We start from the raw sequence: 22,130 nt of genomic DNA, 5'->3' as shown, positions 1-22,130 counted from the left end.
TTCAAGGACCCACAGAGAATGGGTGTGAAGATGTTTCCCTTTGCATCCCCTAATATGTTTGATAAAAGACATAATTTATATCTAAGTTCTTTACATAAACTAAACCATATGTTTGAATTTGTTATCCTCAGGAGACCTCTGGTCCATGTTCACAGTGTCCTTGTGGGGCAGCTAATGACAGATGGCAAGGCAGGTTTGGACTGTGATTGGACATTGGCCCTCCGGATAGGAAATGATCACGAGGTCTTTGCCCACTTCACAACATGCAGACGTGACAGACATGCAGCATATACTGTGAGGAGGCAAACAAGAGGTTGGAAAATACAGTGGATGGGGCATAATGAAAAAAAACTGCACACACACACGAACAGTCCAGCAAGAAAACAGCTGAACTGAAGCAGAGAACATTGTGTTTAGATTGGCTGGGGGTTCGATTTAAAAATCCTGCTGCTGTTCAGAGGCTGCACGGGCAGTTGAATCTCAAATAGCTGTAGTTCCTCTGCCAACGAGGCTGTAGAAAAGCAATTACTGGGGGATAAGCTGCAAAGGTAATGGCTAAGATGAGACAGATATAAAATGTGAAGCGGTGGCATAAACTCCCAAAGGAGGCACTAAGACGAAAATAAACAGAGACAGGGCACAGAGGACAGCAGGTGAGTTGAAAGAAAATATTTGCTCAGACTGTATTGGTACAAGGGAGATCTTGTGTGTAATCCCTATCCCATGTGTTCACAAGTGTTTTATACATGTCTTTATAGTATTATTTGCTCTGTTTGGAAGTAAGGAAGTGATATGTGGAAATCTTACCCAGCATGCCCTTGTTGGGCTCAGATAGACACATGTCCTTCTCCGCACTGGGCAGCACGAAGCCGACCACAAAGATCTCCACGCCATCTGCCATCAGCGCCAGCCCCAGGACAAAGTAGAGCGTCCACTGGAACTTCCCGTGGCCGCACTCCTGCAGGATGGTTTCGTACTGCTGAGCAAGCTCCTCCTGGTCTTTCCTCCTCTCGCCCTCGTAGGCGGACAGATCCCTGAACTGCTGCGCCTGGGCGGCTGCCACCCCATCCATGCTGCCAGCCTTGCCCGACTCGGCCCTAGGGATGCCCTGGTACTCGCCTTCATAGATCTCATCATCCTCATCGTGTCCTTCAGTGGAGTCGCTGTGGCCTTCGTCATCATTGGCCCGGCTGTCATTGCGGTAATATCCACCGTCGTTGCTCGGCACACCGGCATAGTCATCATCATCTTCCTCCTCGAAGCGTTTATAGGAGCGCTTGGTGTACTCGTCGGTCATTTTGTCCATGCCGCGCCCCACCTTCTTGCCTACCTGCTTCTTGGCCACTTTAGCAATGTCCTTGGCGCCGCGGATGAAGTCTGAGCGGCTGTCTCTGTAGCGCCCGTCGTCGTCCATCTTGGATGCGTTGAGGTGGTGGTCAGTTGCTGCTAGGAATGAGAGGTATCAGGAACGGCCCAAGCACATGAGTGTGCAATGGGGATTTCTGTTAGCTGATGAATTCAGCACCGCGGACAGCTCCCTGCTCCACTGCACTGCTGCTGTTGGATTCTGCCCAGCGTGCTCTCAAATACCAAGTCCTGTGGAAAAGCAAAGAAAAGGGCTTCTGTTAGCATGATTCATCACAGTCAGTATAATGTATGTGAGGAGGAAACATCCATTGTTAGCACATTTTTAACAGTCTAGATCAGAGCCAATTAATACTGAAACACAAAGGACCATTGGCATTCACGTGGCGTTGGCATTATCTGGCTCTGCACTAATGGCTGCAGGAGAAAAAAGGACATGACAGCTATAAGGAGCATACATCTGAGTGCTGGAGCACAGTGGCCCATATTGACTGAACAGCAGTTATCTCATAACTCCCTCCTCAGCACAGAACAAATCACAGTGTGGCATTTACAGCAGTGCACCACAGAGCTAACATATAATGGACCATGCTGCGACACAGACATCTGTAATTAACAGGTAAGGCTAAAATGTGGTGTGATACAGGTCAGTGTATGTAAAAGGTACTGCCACTGCTGAGGTTAGAGCAAAGATCCCACTGAGGACTCTCATGATTACAATCTATAAACTCTACTAACCTTAAAGCAAGGTATTTATTGATTCACATAATGATACTTTACATTGATCTGAGCAGTGCAATTTGTGAAAAAACTGCAATAACTGCCCTGAATAAAACTGGTTCTTATTGATCTTACTGAGGATCTTATTCATCTTATGGCACCTGTCACCACAATTTCTAATGTGCTGCCTCCATTCTCTGCATCCCTTAAATCAAATATACTGCACATAGTCCTCATCAAATAGAGAAGAGAGGAGGAAAGTGCCGAACAGAACAAAAAAAGCCATCATGACTCTATCAGCAGGCCACCCTGCTCTTTTCCCTGACACCTCTGTCACTGTGATGCTGCCCTTGTTTGTCTCGCTGACGGGGACATGCTGCGCCGAGGAAAAGGCTGCAAGCGCTACAAATGGCCAAAACAAACTCAGCAGGAGGAACATCGTCACCGTATGTGTTTCACTGAGCTGCAGACATGCTATGGATTGTTGATATTATAGCGTTACATCATCTACACATGAATAATGCAGTTTAAATTTACCTTTACAGCTTCATATTTAACAGACATATATGGGAGTGGCATCAATCGTCTCATCTGACTTCCCATATTTCCCAAAATCTTATCAGACCTTACTTTGAGAAATGTTATGTTTTTCTACAGAACTCTTTTTGATTCAACAAAATAAGCCAAAGATGCACGCACAAGTACACAATACAAGAATATTCTCTAAATAAAACATAGTCTAAAATCAGCCAAATTATGATTTAAATTAGGAACTATCTGGTTAAAGTAAACAAGCCAAGGAATCACACATTCTCTCTCAATCTGCTATAGAAAACTTTTTTCCTGTTTTCCCTTCATTTTAGTTTTCTCCTTGTGAAATACTGGACGTATTCACCCCCCCATACCTCTAAAAACCCTTGAAGAGTAACTCAACATCCCCAGAAAATCTTGTTTTTGTTGATCCTCTACTGATTTGACTTCTCATCTTGCTGCAGTGATGTGTGGGTGTAAACCAGGGCCCTGTGACATAACCATTGGATATGGTTACAGGTGCAATACAGCATACTTCTGACCACACCTAACCACACCCATGAGGGATGCTGGTTGTGTTCAGATGTGAATCTTTGAACTGGAGCGGACAAGAAAACCACCAGACTGCCATTTAAAATAAGACAAATAACTAAGGCCATAACCAGTTTAAACAGGTTTACAAGCAGGTTGGGAACCACTTCACTCATCTACTAAAGCCCTAACCTCTGCCGTGCATGTTCATTGTCTCTAAGAGGAACCATTGTTTATACCTCGTCTGCAACAATAACACACCTCCAGAATGTATGTGCTCAGGAGGCCAAGCAGAGATGACGTGCCCCTGAAGAGAAACTCTCTGGGGGTTGACTGCAGCTGTAGCCAACACCGAAGTCATTCTAGTAGCTTCCCACAGTCTCTTTAAAGAGAGCTGCAGCAGCTCAGTGGGAAAGAGAAAGTTCAGCCTGAGGGAACCAGTCGCACCCAACAACAGGACTGCAAATATGTGGCCAAATATACTGCAGGACACCATCAAGGGGAACAGCTGTAGGTGTTTCTTTATGTACAGTCTGTCAACAGTTTTACCTCCTATGAAGACATATTTTATATCACTATAACTGCATTTTACTGTACTGCTATCCATTATTTGTTATGTATGAGCCTCAAGCATCCACAGGTGGGGTTATATTTTTTAAAAATGTTAATAAACATTGATAGCATGTTGCCAAAAAAGACATCTTTACTCAGTACCTCCTATTTCAAATTCTGTCATACAGTATACATATGCACAAACTGAAAATATACACTGCCTGTTTCATGATATCCCATTATTTTTCTTTCTGAAAACACTATTTTAACAATCAATTTAATATTAATCTGCAGACAGTACCAGTAGGTGACAGAACAGCCACTCCCTGCCCTCTCCCATCACTTAAAACCTTTAATTTTACAGATATTAAAGTGAAATGAGGATCAGTGCAGAGTTTAAAATATTCCCACTCTCCCTCTGCCCGCAGTAACAACAAGGGGAAGAAAGTGTTGTAGGTGCAATGCAGGTTAATATCCAGTTTCTCTGAGTCATCCTCTGGTCCAACCCCACTGTTTAACATGGACCCTCTTGTCTCGCCACAACATCCTGCTTCAGCTAGAAACACATGAAATCAACTAAAACGTATGTACTTATAATCCATATTTAAGTGAGGAATGGTGGCTGCTAGAGATACATCATGTAACTTTAATGTTTTTATTACATTTATACCAAAGGCGAATTTAACATCAAAATCACTACAGTCACTATCAATACTTAGAATTAACAGTCATTATCTTATTATCTATAGCTACCTAGCATTAGCAAATAAACATTACCTCTGAGAGGGATTTGTAGCAGGTTAACTATGAAAATGACAAGCATAAAATTGTCTTACAGATGCATCTGAAGAATACATGATATTATGACCAAAGACTGAGGCTACAGGATACCAGGTACCTGGTAAAAAGATAGCAGACAACATTGAAATAAAGACGCAGCATTGTTCTTTAATTGCTCTTGAATTATATACGACACAATAATGATAATGAAAAAGATGCTAAGGACAGAGTTGCTAACATTAGCCTACACTTCACACAGTGTGAAAACAACTTGTTTAGTCCCACAGTAAACCTGCTTTTTCTAACATTTCTTACATAATAATGTAGTCAGGTAATTGAGATTCGCCTTGGTTTTGGAAGTAACATGGTCACTGCTTTTGGCAGTAAGTTAGTAACACAGTGACTGGAGTTTACATCAGAGCAGATAAACATGTGGTTTAATCCACTGGATTTAGAAAGATGAATAAAAAAGACACAACTCAAACTTTTAACATGAATTTAAAGAAGAATACTGCTGTTATTCGATAAAAATGTATTCAGCATGTAGAGAAATCCAAAGCTTGACAGGCCCTCCATGCCTAGGTGGCTAAACTATGACTGGAAATCACTGTTTCAATAAACAACTGCAGTGCTCCATCCCCTCGCCATCATTTTTCTTCCCTTTCCTTTCCCCTTTTCCCTTTCTGCCTATTTTACATTCTACTTGTGTTTCCTACTTCCTCAGCCTGAATCATGAAGGGTTCAATAATGCCCTTTCGTGCTGTCATCTTGTGAGGATAAAAGGCACTAACACACATCTTGTTCCCCTCTGAAATATAATGCATGAGGCAAACAACTTTATCATATAGTATGTTTTTAAAAACATCATGGTATCAGTATGTGTGCTCTGTATTTATTGTTTTCTGGATGTCTGGGGAAGTGATCAGACTGCCCTGACAGTGAAGCGATCAATAAATCAATGAGCCATGTAATTAGTATCAGGCCCGATGGAGGGGTGGTGTTAAATTACACTGGGTAAGTGCCAAACTACCCCTGGTGACACCATTATTATCATTGTTCCTGTTCATTAAAATCTTTTTAACCTATTTGTATAAGTGTAACAAGCGCACATTGATTTTATTACAGCAAGAAAACAGCAGATGTAAGAGGAGGGAGGGATAGCAGGCAGTGGGAAGGCAGGAAGGAGGGAATCTGAAAGCTTCCTGTGAAGTCTCAGGGGTGTCGAACAGACACACACTTCTGCCAAGCTAACATCACACGACCCGAAGGTCTTCAGGGACAACTGAGTTTCTAAGAACAAGCTCGCTGAAAGCCGGCTGAAACGAAAACCCAAGAAGACGGGGGGTGGGGGGGCGTTTCGTTTGTGGCTCTCTTCTCCCTTCGCTCTGCTTGTCAGGCTTTGGATGGAATAATACAATAAATACAGAGATTAATGAATAGAAATCTGCTTTAATATCACTTTGATCAGCTGATGTGTGACCACTGCAGCTCTACAACTTCATCATCTGAAATAAACTGATCATTAGACCATCTCTCATGTTCATATATTACTTCAGACAAACAGGGGGCTTTACAGGTTGTTTCACTGCATCAGTGACCAACGTCAGGGTCAAAAATACAAATGCTTCAGGCTGAACCACAGGAACAAACAGCCGGGGCTAAATCCATTTGCTCGTGTACATCGGCAAATGGAGCCACAGTGTCGCTGCCTTTGGGTCTTTCTGAATTTCTCACTGAACAGCTCTGCTCAAACTGACTGCTATGAAAATATTTGGAGTTATTGGTTTGGATTTTCAGGCTCACAAACATCCCTCAGGCCTTAGGCTTTCGATGGATTTACACAGAAATGTGGGGATCAGGTTGGACTCAAATTATTCAAGCCAGAGTAAAGACCTATTGTACCTGGTATATCTGACATCGTTTAATAATCCTCATTTATCCATTCCTGTTTATCCTTCATTTTGTGGTCATGTTAAGCAAAAAATAGTTGGGCAGCTCTTTTCTTTCAACAGCTTCTCACTCTGACAGGCAGCAGCACATCACAAGCAAATGCTGTGAAAGACATTTGGTGCTTTGTCATCAGCCTGGACATCATCCTACAAATTGCTCATTTTAGTTTTCACTTGCATTTTTGTGTGAACTCAGTGTAGGACCAGCCTGGAGAATCAGCCATGTGCCATTAACAGACTAAATAAGCTTAGACGTTATATATATTTATCTAGCATGCATATAAAGAATTCAAATTTATGGAGTCAGTTGGATAAAAACTATAAAGTAGAGTCAAACTAACTAATTGTTTTCTCTTAGTTGCTCAGCTTTGACTCACATGGTCAGCTGTTGTTACATCAATCTGTTGTTTAGTCAGATAGTCTCAATGCTTCAAAGCTACAGAGATTTAGACCCTTGTAATGAATTTGGACAGTCACTTACCAATGACTTAATTTAGGAGCATTAGTTGCAACTAATGATTTTCATTCTCAAGAAGTCTAACAATTATTTTTTTCAATGTATCGATAAATTGTTTTGTCAAATGTCTGGTTTTATCTGACCAAGAGTCCAAAGACAGAAAGAAACACAAAAACCGACTGTTTGGAAGTGAACAGTAAACCCTCAACTTCTCTTCTGAGTCTTAATACCTCATTTCACTTTCTCTAATCTGTATCGCCAAAGCAATTTTGAGAGAGATAGCTCCATTAACAATATATTAAAGTCCATGTCAGTGTGATGGTTGTGCCTCCTCACTCCTCTCAGCTCTACCCTGCTGCACAAAATTGGATTTCATGGCTCAAAAACAACTGCAGAGAGAGCAGAAAATCATAAACTCCAGCCATCATAATCCTCTGTCCCTTCAGAAATTTATGGGCGACATCACCGGCAGACACTTTGTCTGTGTTGTGTTTCCTACAGTCTGTGATTTAGTAAACCTGGTACAGAGCAGACGGGGAGTATTATAGATAAGGTCTGTGGGAAGAAACAAGGAAGTGACCTTGTTTTCAGTTTTTATATATAAAGATGGTAAACCAGGCACGGGAGTGGTGCGTTTGAGTGTTTAAATGCTGATTCATCCTTATGCAGACTGACTCCGAAAATTCTATGCGGGGGAAGAATTCATTTGTTTGGAATGACAGCAGCCTGTGAATATAATCAATTAGTTTGTATCCACGTCAGTTTTGACATTTACCCAGCCTAGACTGCTGCCATCAAAGACAAATAATGTTACAGGCACAGATGCAGATTTTAGAGCCATACAAATATGCTGAAGATGGAGAACAGATGAAGGGCAAGATTATTATGTGTATACTATTGCTAACAACTTTATCATTTCCCCTGTAAGATGAATGTGTAGTGTTAGGATTAATGGTCTGTAATGTGCAATTATTTTAATATCAAAAAATCATTTTAGTCCTTTTTTTAAGCAAACATGCCAAACACATTCCAGCTTCTTAAATGTGATTTTATGCTCCTTTGTCTTATATGACAGTAAATTGAATATCTTTGGGTTCCTTGGGTTTAAATTCATAACAGGCATTTTTTGGTATCTTGTAGACAAAATGGTTAACCAATAATGAAAACAAGTGTCAGCAGCAGCCCTAAATCCATATACAAGAAAACATCTAATGCAACATTTATAGAGGATCAAGTAATAAATACTGATGTTTACTTTGCTATAAAAAGAGATTTTATGTCAAGGAATTTCAGGCATTACAGTTTGTCACCATTCTAAATTCTCCTCCTTATTGCAGATGGTGCTTGTTTTATACATTATAGTCTATCAGAGGTTACAGCTCAGTCTTACAAGAGTTATATAAATTGGAAAACAATTGTGTTGCAACTATAAGGAACATGTGTGGTTGATATAGCGGCTTCTTGTCTGTCCAGTCAGCCTGCAGTATCACCTCTGTCTCTGTTTGGTGCAGAAGCTAACAACACAACTGTCTCGAACTTTAGACGTTGTCCTTTTGCAGTCTTCCACACCCATATCTGCACAGTGACTCAGTCAATTCTCTGTCTGTGGAGTCACACGATTGGTTGACCCTCCTTCATCACCATGGTCACAACCTTTATACCAGGAGGCCCATCTGAAAGCAATGAAGCAGCCCATCGCTGTCCGATTAGCCTTCCACAAACCAGAGATACTGTGATGAGAGTGGGTGTTGGCTGACTCTCTGCCTATGAATAACAAATACTTTTCTAGTGTTCGTATGCAGGGTTACTGTGCAGCTACAGCTGCCTCCTCAGTGCAATGAAAATATCACCAAGATCACTGATCTTCCAAAGATAAATATACATTCATATTATATGGGGGATGTCTTCGAATGCAAGTGGCCTTAAATGAAGTCTAAATGTTTTGTGGCGTAATGAGAAAACAGATGAGCTCAGATTGTAAAGACTTATCGTGAAACAAAGTAGTTTTCCAAACTGCTCTGGCATCTGTAATGAAGTGTGAATTGATAATAAATTAACAGTCGAGGGGGAGCGAGCAAAAACCCCCGACTGTCGCTCGCCGCTGATGAAAGACTTAATTATGTAATCCCATTTTCTTCTACTGAGCAGAGAAGACGCCAGAGGGAGGGGAAATAAAGTCACACACACAACCACACACACTAACACACACTGATACATGTGCAACATACAATGCGGCAGGCTAAGAGCATGCTAAGAAAGGAGAGCAGGCAAAAACGTGGGAGCTAAATGAATGGCAATATCCTGGAGCTGCCTTAAGTCTATTCTGTACCAAGGATTCACACAGTTTCACAGATCAGAAAAAAATCTAATGATTCTGTTTTTCAGCAAATATTCAGTCTCTCTCAGTTTAATGTTTGATGATGGTCAGTGTGTCAATATTGATGGCAATGCTATTGCCTACATGCTGAGATTAAACCTGGCTGGTAAATACACTGTCAACAGTTTGTCAAAGAGAAACACATTGATGTTGTTTGCACTAAATGAGATCAGTTAATTCATTTTCTTTCAAATTTAAAATGGTGGGGTCATCCAAAAAAACACACTTCCTCACTTATCTTTAGAGGTTTGTGGCCAAGCAGATAATTTCAAGGTTCAGCTTTCGAGTCATTACACAACACAGGACTGCTCAGTGGAGCTTGTGCTGAGTTATAAAGTCAGGTAAAGATGAGGTCTGTGATTACCTGGGAATAGGCTGTAATTGGTTGGCTGTAATTAGCTTAACTTTAGTGTTTACTGCTTACATTAGGTCTGGTTTAGAGCATCTGAAAAAGCACTGCAGGCCTGGATGGTAAAGGAAATGAGCAGTAATCGTCTCATGTCCACTCAATTGGATTGAATTTCTGTGTCTAATGTGAACTATAATGTAAAATAATAGTATTCTGGAGATTATAATGCTTCATATAATTACACTGAATAATCTAAATGATATACATGCACATAAACCAAGATTTAGCTGAGTTATAAAAGCCAGAATTTGTACTAAATTAGGAGCCATTTGGGAGCAGAAAGAGTCAGCTCTTATTGCCGAGCTAAGCCAAATGATCTGGCTCACTGTAAAGAGCCAGAGTTCCCATCACTAGTCAGTCCATTGTGGGTATTTCTTGCTTCAGCACTAACAGGTGGAAAGAGAACAAATAATGACAAAAATAACAGAGCTAGCAAAGTTTATGGGAGCTATTAGCCACTGTGTCTGTAACTGCTAGTGCTGAGATTTGGAGATTCATGCCTCTGAAACTTTTGCTGCTGCACCAAACTTAAGCACTACTTTTGTATTTTGGATGAACTGACCTTTTAAAATAGTGCTGTATCTGATTATCTGAGATTATGTTATATATTATTGTTGTTTATTAAAAGCCAATAGTGATTGAAACAGTGTAAATCAGTGATTGTATTTTAAGCTGTAAGCTTTATTGATCTTCTACATGGTCCAACTCTTCAGTAAAGTTGTGCTTTGGGAATATTATATTTCATTTTGTGAATACTCTGCCGGCATCTCAACAGTTTACCTCACAGAGGAGCTCTGGAGATTTCCAGCTACCACTGAAGGAGTTATAACCACATTAGTCCGACTTTGACAAGACATTTCTTTCAACACCAGTGCCTAACTGCCATTCATAACTCAGGCTGAGAACCCTCAGCATTTAACAGTTACTCTTTACTGCACCGTTAAAATGCAATCGTTAAGAGCATCTGCTGAACTGAGCTGTTCGAAATAAATTTACCCTTCTACATCAGGCCTTGGCACGCGATGATGGCAGCAAGACGTTTTATTTAGTGAAAATACAAGACCCATTTAGCAGCAGACAGTTTTTGGCAGGGAAAAAGACAAGCGGTTACTGGCACGGAGAAGATGGATGAGGGGGAAGAAACCAACGAACAGTTCATATACACCACCATGACTGTCGCCCTCAAACCACTCTCTGAATAAACTAGCTTTGATGAAATCCCATCACACTCACAGCTCAATTTATTTTCTTGACAGCATGAGGTAGACAAGTTCATATCTCTTCTTGTGCTTTCTCTCTTGTCCCCAATGCCCAAATAAGACCAGTGGAAAATGGCACAGCATATCACTAAACATGATTTTTATCTGACGCTTTCGCATGACAAACACATGAAAATTGTATGTCCTTTTTGTATAATCACATTATTCGTGTCGACATGATTTTAAAAAAGGGTCTGCGGCATCTTTGATTCACCAACTGCACACCTACGCCTCAATTTGACCTCATTATGACTGGTGGAGATGTGTGTGCAGTGTGTAGCTGTAAACTAGGTGTCGAACAACCAGAGGCTAAGATGTTGTCTCATCATCTTAAAGACCCAAGAAGTGTGTTTTGATTTGAGCTGGACAATAAGCTGAGATTCAACAGCTGCTCCTTTCCAAACAGTAATGGAGTCCTGTACGTGGCTGTGAGTTCCAAGGTTTAGTTGCAGCATGAACATGGAGATTGGATTATATTATGGTCTAAACTATATTTATCTTCATCTCCTGGGTTGCTTTGTGACATGAGGAAACACAGCTTTACAGCACAAACAGAAAAGGACTACTTTTCTCCCAGTGTAAAAAGATCTGACGGCCTTCAGAGTCTCTGACAATAGCAGATGCTGTAATGACTGTACAAGTGCATGGAAACCCCTCTTCCTTTTCAACAGAGCAAAAAATAAAACAAACACACACCAAGAAGTTAAGATGGGACAAGCAGCAGCAACCTCTATGACAGGAGACAACAGGGGTTTTGGGCAGTGTGGTATTAATCTTCAGAACCACTAAAACATGCAAATAAATACTGTTCAAAAAGGAGATTAGGGCATCTTGACTATGATCTCTTGTATTTGCTGTAATTCAGTGAATAACTCCATCATACAGGATGTTCTTGCAATCAGAGCTGATAAGCATTACATTCCTACTTGATGCCTCTGAATTTTTGCAGCTCTCAGTGCATCCAGACTGATTATTCCCACTATGAATTTTTCACGTCACAGACAGATGACATCCCCGTTGTGCACATGCAGGCAGGTTGGACCACAGCTGGAGGGGAATCAGCAGTGCGAGCTGAACAGTTTGCGGAAATAAAACCAGGATCAAACAGGGGTAAACGCGTTCGTTAAAAGATGCATCCAATTAACAGCCCTTCGTTTGCTGCCAGGATGAGTCATTCCTGTCTCCAAATATAACTCTAGCTTTCATCACCACACTGATTAACACAGCCTCACATACATGCATGCACATTAACAAAGAGACGCACAACTCCATGCATAAACTATCACTCTCCATTAGGGTTGTGAATTCTTTCATTATCGATTCATGTCAGATTACTGTGAAAAGAAACAATGAAAAATGTCTTGGGGATATGTTCACCTGTCTTGTTTTGTCCAAAACCCAAAGATATTCAGTTTACAATCACAGATGACTAAGGAAGCAGATATTCACACTGGAGAAGCTGGGACAGGAGAACTTTTTTCTCCTAAAAACAATGACCCAAAACGATTAATCGATTCTCAAAATAGTCGCAGATGGTTATTTTCATTCTGGATTAATCTGCTGATTATTTCCTCAGATAAACGTTCAGTCAGTGAAATGTTTTGTTATGTCTGGCTCTCTAAAACCCCCAAAACATTCAGTTTAGTTTCCCTTAAGAAAAGGAAGCAGCAAATCTTCACTATTTAGGAGCTGTCTTAAATTAATGTTAAATTTTTCAGATATCAAACTAGTCAGCTTTTGATTAGTCTCCTATCAGTCAACTAATCAATTAACTGTATCAGCTCTCCTCTTCATCACAGACAAACATACAGTAAAGTAGGGCTGTAGAGTTGAGAATGCTTGTCCAGTTTTAATAATATGATGTGGAAAACATTTGCAAAATCACAAAATAATGAACTGAGGATCACTATCACGCATTATAACAAAGGTAAACACTGAAAGTCAATAAATACTGATAATTAGCACCCAGCTTTACAGCTCAAACTGTGTCTATAGTTCTTGTGTTACTGCTCCAGTCTTTTCTCCACTCCCATTTACACACTGAATTAAATATTAAAGCTCATTTGACGGCACAGACATTGCAGTTAGCGAGATGGGAGGAATGATGGTCTTTGTTTGTGAGTGTATGTAGATGTGTGTGCAAAGAGTGAAGCAGAAATCCATGTGTGAAAAAGTGGGAGATTACTGTAACGCAGTGGATGTGTGTGTGAGAGAAAAAGAGAGCGCGAGCGAGGTAGGAATGATTAGGTCAGTGGTGGATCCTCCGAGCTGCAGATGGCTGGTGGTAATGTCATGCAGCGCTGAATTCATTTCTCCTGACATCTTTGATTTCTCACTGTGACGCACGCAATGAATTTTCTCCTCTGATAGATTGTCTCTGCGGCTCAGCACAATCCTGATCAAGATGACATGCTGATAGAAAAAAAAAAACAACAAATGTGTAGAGAAAGCGGGGAAGCCGAAGGAAATGAGTTCATTCCTGAAACACTACATATCCATTTTGACAAAGAAACAGCTTAAGATTTATATAATATTCAGCATCTTTCAGAATATTTCGTATCTTTCAGAAATACAGGCTGGACTTCATGTTACAAATTGGATTGAGTGGGTGTCTGAGGTTTTTTTGAAACTCACTGTTGATATGTCATTTTAGAACAAAACTCTTCACATGGTTTCTTAGCAACACCAAGCACCGCCATCATCACAGTGAGAGCCGGCTGTCCTTTCGGCGGTCAACAAAAGTAAACTAAGCTATAACAACAGTGTGAATCACACATCATAACTGGCTTTCATGTGTTTCATGTGCTTCTTTTTGTTTTACAGGGCATGTTTTCTCACTGTCGCCAACAGAAAACAACAGGAAAAATACCTGTTTATCTGTTAATCCTCACAACTCACTGAGATGCACTTTAAATATTCCTGAAGTACACAAATCTGGCTGTGTACTCACACTGCCTCAACTGATATCTCAGTTGGAGAGTCTTTTCTGCCCTCATGAGTGTAACAGGAGCGATGCATCCTGGGTCGGGTCGGCACGGCCCACGCACCTGCTCTGTTTGAAGATGTCCCCCACAAGACTCAGTCAACAAACACCTACACTCATAATAAAGCAAACTGTCCAGCACCACAGTGATGAGCTCAGACCACAGGAGGAGATTACATTCAGCCGTATGGTCATTTAAGATCAGCTCGCCAAAGTGGAAAAGGGAAACAAGGCAGCTGACTGTCTTAATATGAAGCATTACTGTAGGAGGATGTACAGACTGCTGAGCAAAAGGAAACAAGCTGTTTAGACTGCTGACAAAGTCGCTGTGATAAACTATAGTGATTGGAGTTCATGGAAACTTTAAACTTTTAGCCATGATAAAGGATGATGATGCCCCTTGGTTGAGACTGTAAGATCTCAACAACTACTGGGTGGACTGCTGAAGTCTGTGCAGATATTAATGGTCCCCAGAGGATGAATGCTAATGACTTTCCAGCAGGTCCTGTGTTCTACTAAGTTAAATTTCTGTTTTTGTCAGTGGAGTCTGGTAATGATATACAGCAATGTTTATGGTTAAACAAAAAGGATCTTACTCTTTAATAAAAAGATCTATCTCCGTAGGAATCCTGTCCATAATAAAGTCAGACACTAAAAACAATCTGAGCCTGTCAGTGGCAAAATCAAACACTTTAGTGGACGTACTATAACATGGGCAATTGCCCATTGGATTACATTGCAGCAGCTGTTGCCAGGTTATTGCTCACTACTTCACCAAGTCCAAATATTTTTGTTCCAATCAATCACTTACATCTAAAAACACAGTAAGATAAAGCAAAGGTTCTGTTAAAAAAAAAAAAAGGTGACAGATGTCAAATATTAATCTTGGATGATACAATCAAGCCAAATTCCTAAATATCTGCATTACCATTTAAGGTTTTAATAGCAGAATAGTCAGAGACAATGGTGGATGTGGAGAATACCATGCAGTCTTGTCTATATTTAAAAGAAGATAGTGAGAAGAAGTGATACTTGGAAAATATATCATGTTAGCATGCTCACATTAGCATTTCACTAACAGAGCAAAGGTGCCAAACCACATCAAGAAAACTCAAGAATAACATCTCTTTGAAAGTTAAACTCTGTAGAACTTAATGTCCCTGCATTAAAAATGAAATTCATTGTGGGTGCAAACATTTTGAAAAGAGATCTCCTGTCAGAATGATTTATACTGTGTTGTTAGTTAACAAGCACCCTGCAGGTCTGAGGGGTCAAATGTTAAATCAATATCATTTTCTGACTTTAATCAAAATAATATAAACTCTCAGGGAGAGTTGGTTTAGAAATATCCCCCCTCACTGGTGAAGTCATTGAAATGCCCTCCAACCTGAGGTGGAAAATGTAGACACACACATATTTTACAAGCTGCCTTTTACTCATCTTTCTGCCCCAGCCAAAGCCTCTTGTGGTAATTCAGAATTCACCTATCCACCAGCACTTTTCCTCCATGCTCATCCATCATTTTTCTATCAGCTACTCTGGTCTGAGCTTTCTGGGGAGTCCTGCTGAGGCTGTGTGAAGGATGCATCAATTATTCATGTCTTGTTTTCTGGCCACAAGGACAGAGGTGGCAGAGGCGACTCGTCCTTCAGCAGTGATGTATCGGTGCGATAAAAACCTCTCACAGAGAGCCCCGGTCCACTTCCTGCTCATCTGCACCAACCACAGAGTGACATCTGCACACAGTCACACAGGGAGTGACAGTTTTATTCAGCTGCACCATGTTTTTGCATGGCTTCAGGCCCATCCAGGCTAAGGACATAACAGCAGCCTGAGAGGAGGGTGTGATGATTGGTTGTCAGGCTTACTGGGTCATAGCTCCATCCAGACTCTGCGCTGTACATGCACAAGTCCCCTTTGGGAAAATCCGCAGCCTAACATGAGTCACGTCATTGTTCCCCTGCCCCTGCTCTCAGTGTGCACCGTCACCCTGGTGGCACCAAGGCAGCTAGCAACACCATGTCAAACACAGTGACGTCAGCTCTCTGCATCCATTTTGGCTTTTGCTCACTGCAGAATGGACTGAAGAGGACTCAGACTGAGGGCAGCTGAGAGGTGCAGTTCAAAACCTGCAGCACAGATGTGTGTACAATCCCACAACTCACAGCAACTCACATTAGTCTCATCCTCTAATGTTTACTTCATTAACATTCACCAGCAGTGTGATGTCTTTCCAAGTTAATTGTGTGGTGAACTGCAGTCATTGCAAAATGTCCCTCTCTAACTGAAACAACTGACCAGCTGAGAACTGACAAATTACGAATATGAAAAGTAATTCATCATGAAAATGTGACAAATTAACAATCACTTACTCAGTCACCACAGGTAATGAAGTTAACTATAGAAGAAACATAATTAAACTTTGGTGAGTAATTTTATCTGCTGTACCTAGGCACTGCAGTGCTATAAGCTACATGCTAACATGCTAACATTTTGCAGATGTAATGTTCACCATCTTAGTTTAGCATATGAGCCTGCTACCATTTGCTAACTGGCACTAAACGCAAAGCAGAGCTGAGGCTGATGGGATGGATGTCATTAGTTTTGCTCATCCACTCCAGACCAAAGTGGTGGAATCACTGACTTTGCCATACCAAGACTGAGGAAAAAAGACGACAGTGCTGATATGATTATTCAGGTCAACAAATTCTGTGCAATAATAAATGATGTACTGCAAAGCTACACCGCTACTTCCAGGAAGGGAGTGGATTCTTCCCAGACACCCAAGAATATGCTGCTGCAGGGATTATAGAGAGGGATTATAAAGCTACTTTATGCCAAACTCACTGTGCAGATATCATTACCACTGCACTTTGCAGATGCTCTGCCGCAGCTCTTCCCTCTCAGTGAACAGTGGGTGCAGTGTTTTTTATGGTTGTGCGAATTTGACTGTTGCCACTACAAGCCTCGTTTCCCTTTGCATCAAAGCTGTTTGTGTTTCTGCTGGAGCTGTGGTTTGTGCGTGTGTCACCTCATTACTGTGTTAAATTCAATCTACTGAGCCCAATTCTTTAAAGTAGTGCATTAGAGAAGAGGAGGTGCTTTATTTTACAGGTCCCATCGTTTCTTAACAATCTCCTATTAAGTTCCTAATTACAAGGGCTGTGTAATTGGGTGTTAATTGCATGGAAGACAGAGACAGTTTTCTACAATATACATATTAAAGGAGTAGTTTAACATTTAAGGAAATATGTGTATTCACATTTTCGCTACAAGTTAAATGAGAAAAGAAGGAGCTGGAGGCAGGAGGTTGTTAACTTCCACTTGTTTTTATGCTAAGCTACGCTACGCTAGCTGCCTCCTAACTTCAGATCTTTGCTTAATGCACAGATATGAAAGTGGTATCAACTTCTCATCTAACTCTCAAAAAGAAAGAAGTATATTCCCCAAAATATCAAACTAGTCAAGGCACAAATTCTTTGAGGGAACTGTCAAAATCTTGATGGGTGGAAAACTGACAGAGATGCTGTCAAACTCAAGAAAAAAATCAGGTTCCTCTCTGGAAATATGAATCACCGTATTTGTAGAATTCCCATAATTTACAACTGTCCAAAAAGATTTGGGTTTTTGCACATTTAGCTGCACTTCAGCAAAAGAAGGTTATGCCGCAAATGAACTCGAGTTAATTAGAGGTGTAGCAGCTGAACATTGTCTCCATTTTCCCTGTAATTAGTACCAAATTACACCGTTCTTTCCAGAAACCTTCCTAGGAAATTACAGTTAATAGTTTATATCCATAAAATGATGATTAAATTATTCAGAAAGTTTGGGACTTGTAAAATAGATCTTCATTATCCCTGATGATTTGTTACATAACTGCAGTGGCATTTAATTAAGAGACAGATGTCACAAATATTAAAAACAAGCAAAGCACAAGGCCAGTGAATATTAATCAAGTGCATTTGTTCGCACAAGCAGAAGAGGCAGTCAGATACCTCTTCTGAGATATATTCTAAGAAAAAAACATGCACTGTCAGGTGTTAATGGAGAGTTATGTGCTTGACACTAATCGCTGCTTCGACCCTCCCATCTGGAGACGAGGGAAAAGGCCATCAATTACCTCTCGGTCTGACAGTAAATCTTTAGCAGAGAGTAATGTTTCAGCAGCAGCATCACAAGCCAAAAAAAAGAAATGTCTAAAAAAACGATGCAGCACAAATGAACCAGTGTTCCTTGAAGCACTGATCTAAAAACAGTTGTGCTAATTGCTGATCTTGACAACACCTGGATAAGGTAGTTGAGGTGCAGAGCTGTGCTCTACTGCACCGCCGACAGTTTTTTTAAAAGCTGTTATGCTAATATATCCAGCACCACTGCTCCCAGCTGCAGGGAGAGGCGAGTTGTAACTTGTGACAGGGCTAATCTCTGCGGACAGACCGGAGCACGGCCCAATCAGCAGGGGTAGCAGGCAGAAAATGAGAACGCCAAACAGAGCAACTCCCTTTGCTCCTCCTGGTTTCAAGCATTAAGCTGTGTGAACAGTCCTTTACATGGGAACGTCAGCTTCACCTGCGAAAAAGATGTCACGTCATGCTGCTTTTGTTGTGCTCTGTGGTTTTGAGTGATCGCTCAGGTAGAGACTGTAGAAAAAAAACTGACACACTGTCAATGAAACTGCCCATCTACAGTGATTAGGGCAGCAACCAATAATTATTTTCATTATCAATTCATTTTATTATTGTCTTAATTAGTCACTTTGTATATAAAATGAAAAACCTGTGAATGTCCATTATGGTTTGTTTTATTTTAACCAACACTTCAAAACACAAAGATAAGAATTTTCTGTCATATGTGAGAAAGAAAAGGATTAAATCATCACATTTGAGAGGCTGGAACCAGCAAATATTTGGCAACTAAAAGACGGACTATCAAAGTAGTGGTGGATTAATTTTCTGTCAATCAACTATTCAGTTAATTAACTAACTGCTGCAGCTCTAAAAGTGATGTTCTGAAGCTTGGATCTGGGTTTACAGCTTGCAGCAATCTTTGCCAGATACTGAACCACTGCAAAGTCAGAGTAAACATCATAATTTTGCCCAACTCAACTAAAGATTGATGCTCAAAAACCTCCAATAAATGATTAGCAGCACTTTCTATGTGGAGATGTGGGCATGTTTTCCTCCTTCAGGCTCAAACACATGCTACACAGGTGTATAAGTGATAGATGGAAATATAACCAACACTGCATTGCCACTACACAAAAAAGAAAGGTTTCCTGGGGGGTGGATTGGGCATCTTTGTGTCAAATACATGAAAATATGCAGCCATAACCACTAATTCAAAGCAAAATAGAAATACAAAACCATCAGTTTTGAGTCTGTTACACTACACGTCAAGGTAAATACTTTAATGTGACTAATTAAGAAGCTAAAAGTGTGTTAGCCTTTAATTTATACAATTACAAGCTATAAATCATCTAAAAAAGAGGACTGCACAGTATCCTGCAGGTTTGCTTTAGTAGCTGCTCTCCCACCTCTCATGTGGGCTGGATGAATACATAGCTCAGACACTGACTGAGCTGCAGTGATGGCTGCCACAGGGACAAGACATCAGACATGTAAAGTTGTAAAACGCATAACCTCTAAACACCGAACTGACCATAAATTCGTTTTCCAACAGCAGAGCCACCTTATACCTCTTTCAAACCAGAATTTAAAACACCCTAAAGGGTATAAACACAAAATCAATCAACGTCCCTCTCAGGGCAAAGTCGTTTCAGCACCACTGACATAAACCACCGCAAAGCAACGCCACAGAGGAAAGCAGGGGGAAAAAAATTGCTCATCACTCTTTCTCCGTCACATTCTCCCCGCTGGGTTTCTACAAGGTCATTGTGGCGCACGACGCAGGACAGGACACCCCAGCTACATTTGCACATTTGGCGCTTGGCCTGGTGTAGCACAAAGCAAAGGTAACAGCACATAAACAGGAAAACTTCTTTTCTAATCTGAGAAAAAAAGTGCAGTTAAGGCAAGACTGCGAATTTATGGAGAGCAAAGGCGGAATAGGCGACGCAAAGAGACAAGGGCATCGGTGCCAAAACCATCGTCAGACAGACAGAACTGGATCGATGATGGGAAGCTGGAACAGTTTAAAGTCATTAAAACATAACACTCTTAACCTCCCCTCTCTACATCTCTTCCTACACAGTGAATCCTCTGCGCTGAGATGGATGAAGATGATCGCTCTTAACGCACAAGACCTCCCAGCGAGAATAAGAACGACTGGGGGGGATTTTGCCAAAATCCGCAGACAGGAATCTTAAAATCCTTGCCGATAGTAACATTTCTAATTAGTAATATCTAGATTTTTCACCGTAGTTCCACTTGTGCCTTGTTTCCCCTCGGGTACAGGTTTAGGGGTCATTGCGTTGCGCAGCGAAGGCCTTTAAACTCGTTTTTAATCATAAATAATTGGCGAGTTGTATCATAAACACACGGAAATGTTCCTAAATGTCAACCTGCTCCTGCATGCACGGTTGAAAACGGCCACAGCAGCGGAAATTAAAGCATTTAAAAGAGAGATTAAGATAAATTTGCGCACAAAAGGGGGACTGTTCGTCTTCTTACCTTTTGGTGGGAAGGTCTGCGTGTTATAGGGTGACCGGGATTCGTTTTTTCCTGTGCAGGGAGTCACCCCGAGTAGTTGAAGCAAAAAGGTCCTGTGTGCTCCTGTGATGTACACTGACGTAGTAGCAAAGAGCTGCGCCCTCCTCCCCACCTCCGCCCCTTTCACTTACTACACACCGTCCCTCTTGGATGGAGACACCGCCCCCTCCTCCACTCCCATCCCTCTTCCAGCAGACACCATTCCTCTGAGTAAGAAGAGGGGGGGTTTGCTGATGTGCATGAAACCGGGAACGATGAAGGTGATTTATTTTGTCTCCTGGGTGATTCAACCACTGCTGGATCTAAATATTATAAAGCCAGACTTTACCTGGGATGCGCACAACCGGGTGGTACAGCGGGCACCGTGCGCTCATGCTAAGTCTATCTCGGTTAGATTGTCGTTTGCTCCATATGTACCAAATGGTTGGTGCAGTGAACTGTGCAAGACGAGCCTCTGCCCGCACGTGCTTGGGCTCGTGCCTCTAATTGGCCTTGTTAGAAAGAAAGAAAAAAAATGACAAGGATGCCCCTGGTGGAAAACAACTGAAATCCTATACATCTTGTAAGGATGCGATAGAAATATCACTGCAGTGTTATCGTGATACACTGAGACAAACATATAGATCCGCAATGAAACCCATAAATTAACAAAGTTTAGTTTCAGTTTTTTTGCATGTCTCAGAATTAAAGGTATTTCCCATAACTGGCACACACTTTACATGATGGAAAATAATAAGAAAGCTGTGACAAAGTAAACCTAAACGTTTCCAAAACTTCATTTTATTCAAAACTTGTAAGCTGATTGTCTAATTAGGTCCATACGGTTCTATCTAATACCTTTTATCCTTGATTCACTATCTAGGAAAAGCACCAGTGTTGCCCATAAGCAGCCATTATTAATTTTATTACATACACCTGTCCTCTTTTAGCTCTGTGATGTCAAAAATCTTTATTGAAAAAGGCCTTGTCGACGAAATGGATTCATTTTGGGCTGTGGCTTCTCTAAAAGGTACTGCTATCGCTACTTAGCCAGTGTTAGCATTAACAGCTGTTTACTTACCAGTCTGGAGGAAACAGAAAGAAACTGAGAACAGACTCAAACTTCATTCCCCCATTCCTCTGGTTTTGCTTCTATTACTTATTTCCGTTGCCACCAAACATTGTTTCCTCTCCTTCTTCATCCTCTCATGTTGGACTAAGGGCAGACTGGACGCTCACTATCGCCTCTTGAGGTACAAAGTTGTATTACAAGATGGGACAGGTTGGGGCTAGCTGGTTAGCATGCTAACTTCAGTAAATATCTCTGAAACACAATACACAGAAATTGATATAACATCAAAACTGCTACTTATTCACATTTATTTGATCATTTTAGTTAATTTTTGAATATTTTAAACTAAAATACTTGCAGACAGTGTAGCTCCCTCCAGTTATGTAGCACATAGCATAAGCTAACACACACCTCAGCATAATTTACAATTTAACTGTAACTACATACACTCACACATTATGTGTAATTATGCACTTAAAATATGCATCATAGAAAACG

At 41.0% G+C, this 22,130-nt stretch overlaps 1 protein-coding gene across 2 annotated transcripts in view; it reads right to left on the bottom strand.

The window, feature by feature from the left end:
* Window positions 1–21,780, bottom strand: part of sv2a (synaptic vesicle glycoprotein 2A) — a 46,622-nt gene extending 24,842 nt beyond the window's left edge. Inside the window, exons 1-3 of one of the 2 annotated variants that reach the window (XM_051076216.1) lie at window positions 21,642–21,780; window positions 20,543–21,072; window positions 808–1,596 (exon numbers count right to left, since the gene is read on the bottom strand). In XM_051076216.1, coding sequence (XP_050932173.1) covers window positions 808–1,414 — 607 coding nt within the window. In that variant the 5' untranslated portion in view covers window positions 1,415–1,596; window positions 20,543–21,072; window positions 21,642–21,780. The remainder of the gene's footprint in view (window positions 1–807; window positions 1,597–20,542; window positions 21,073–21,641) is intronic. The other variant, XM_018700062.2, reaches the window with a different exon arrangement.
* Between the last annotated feature and the right edge of the window lie 350 nt (window positions 21,781–22,130).

This window comes from Lates calcarifer, linkage group LG15 (assembly GCF_001640805.2).
Source record: "Lates calcarifer isolate ASB-BC8 linkage group LG15, TLL_Latcal_v3, whole genome shotgun sequence".
NCBI classification, from domain to species: Eukaryota; Metazoa; Chordata; class Actinopteri; family Centropomidae; genus Lates; species Lates calcarifer.
This window is presented reverse-complemented; position numbering and strand designations above follow the sequence as displayed.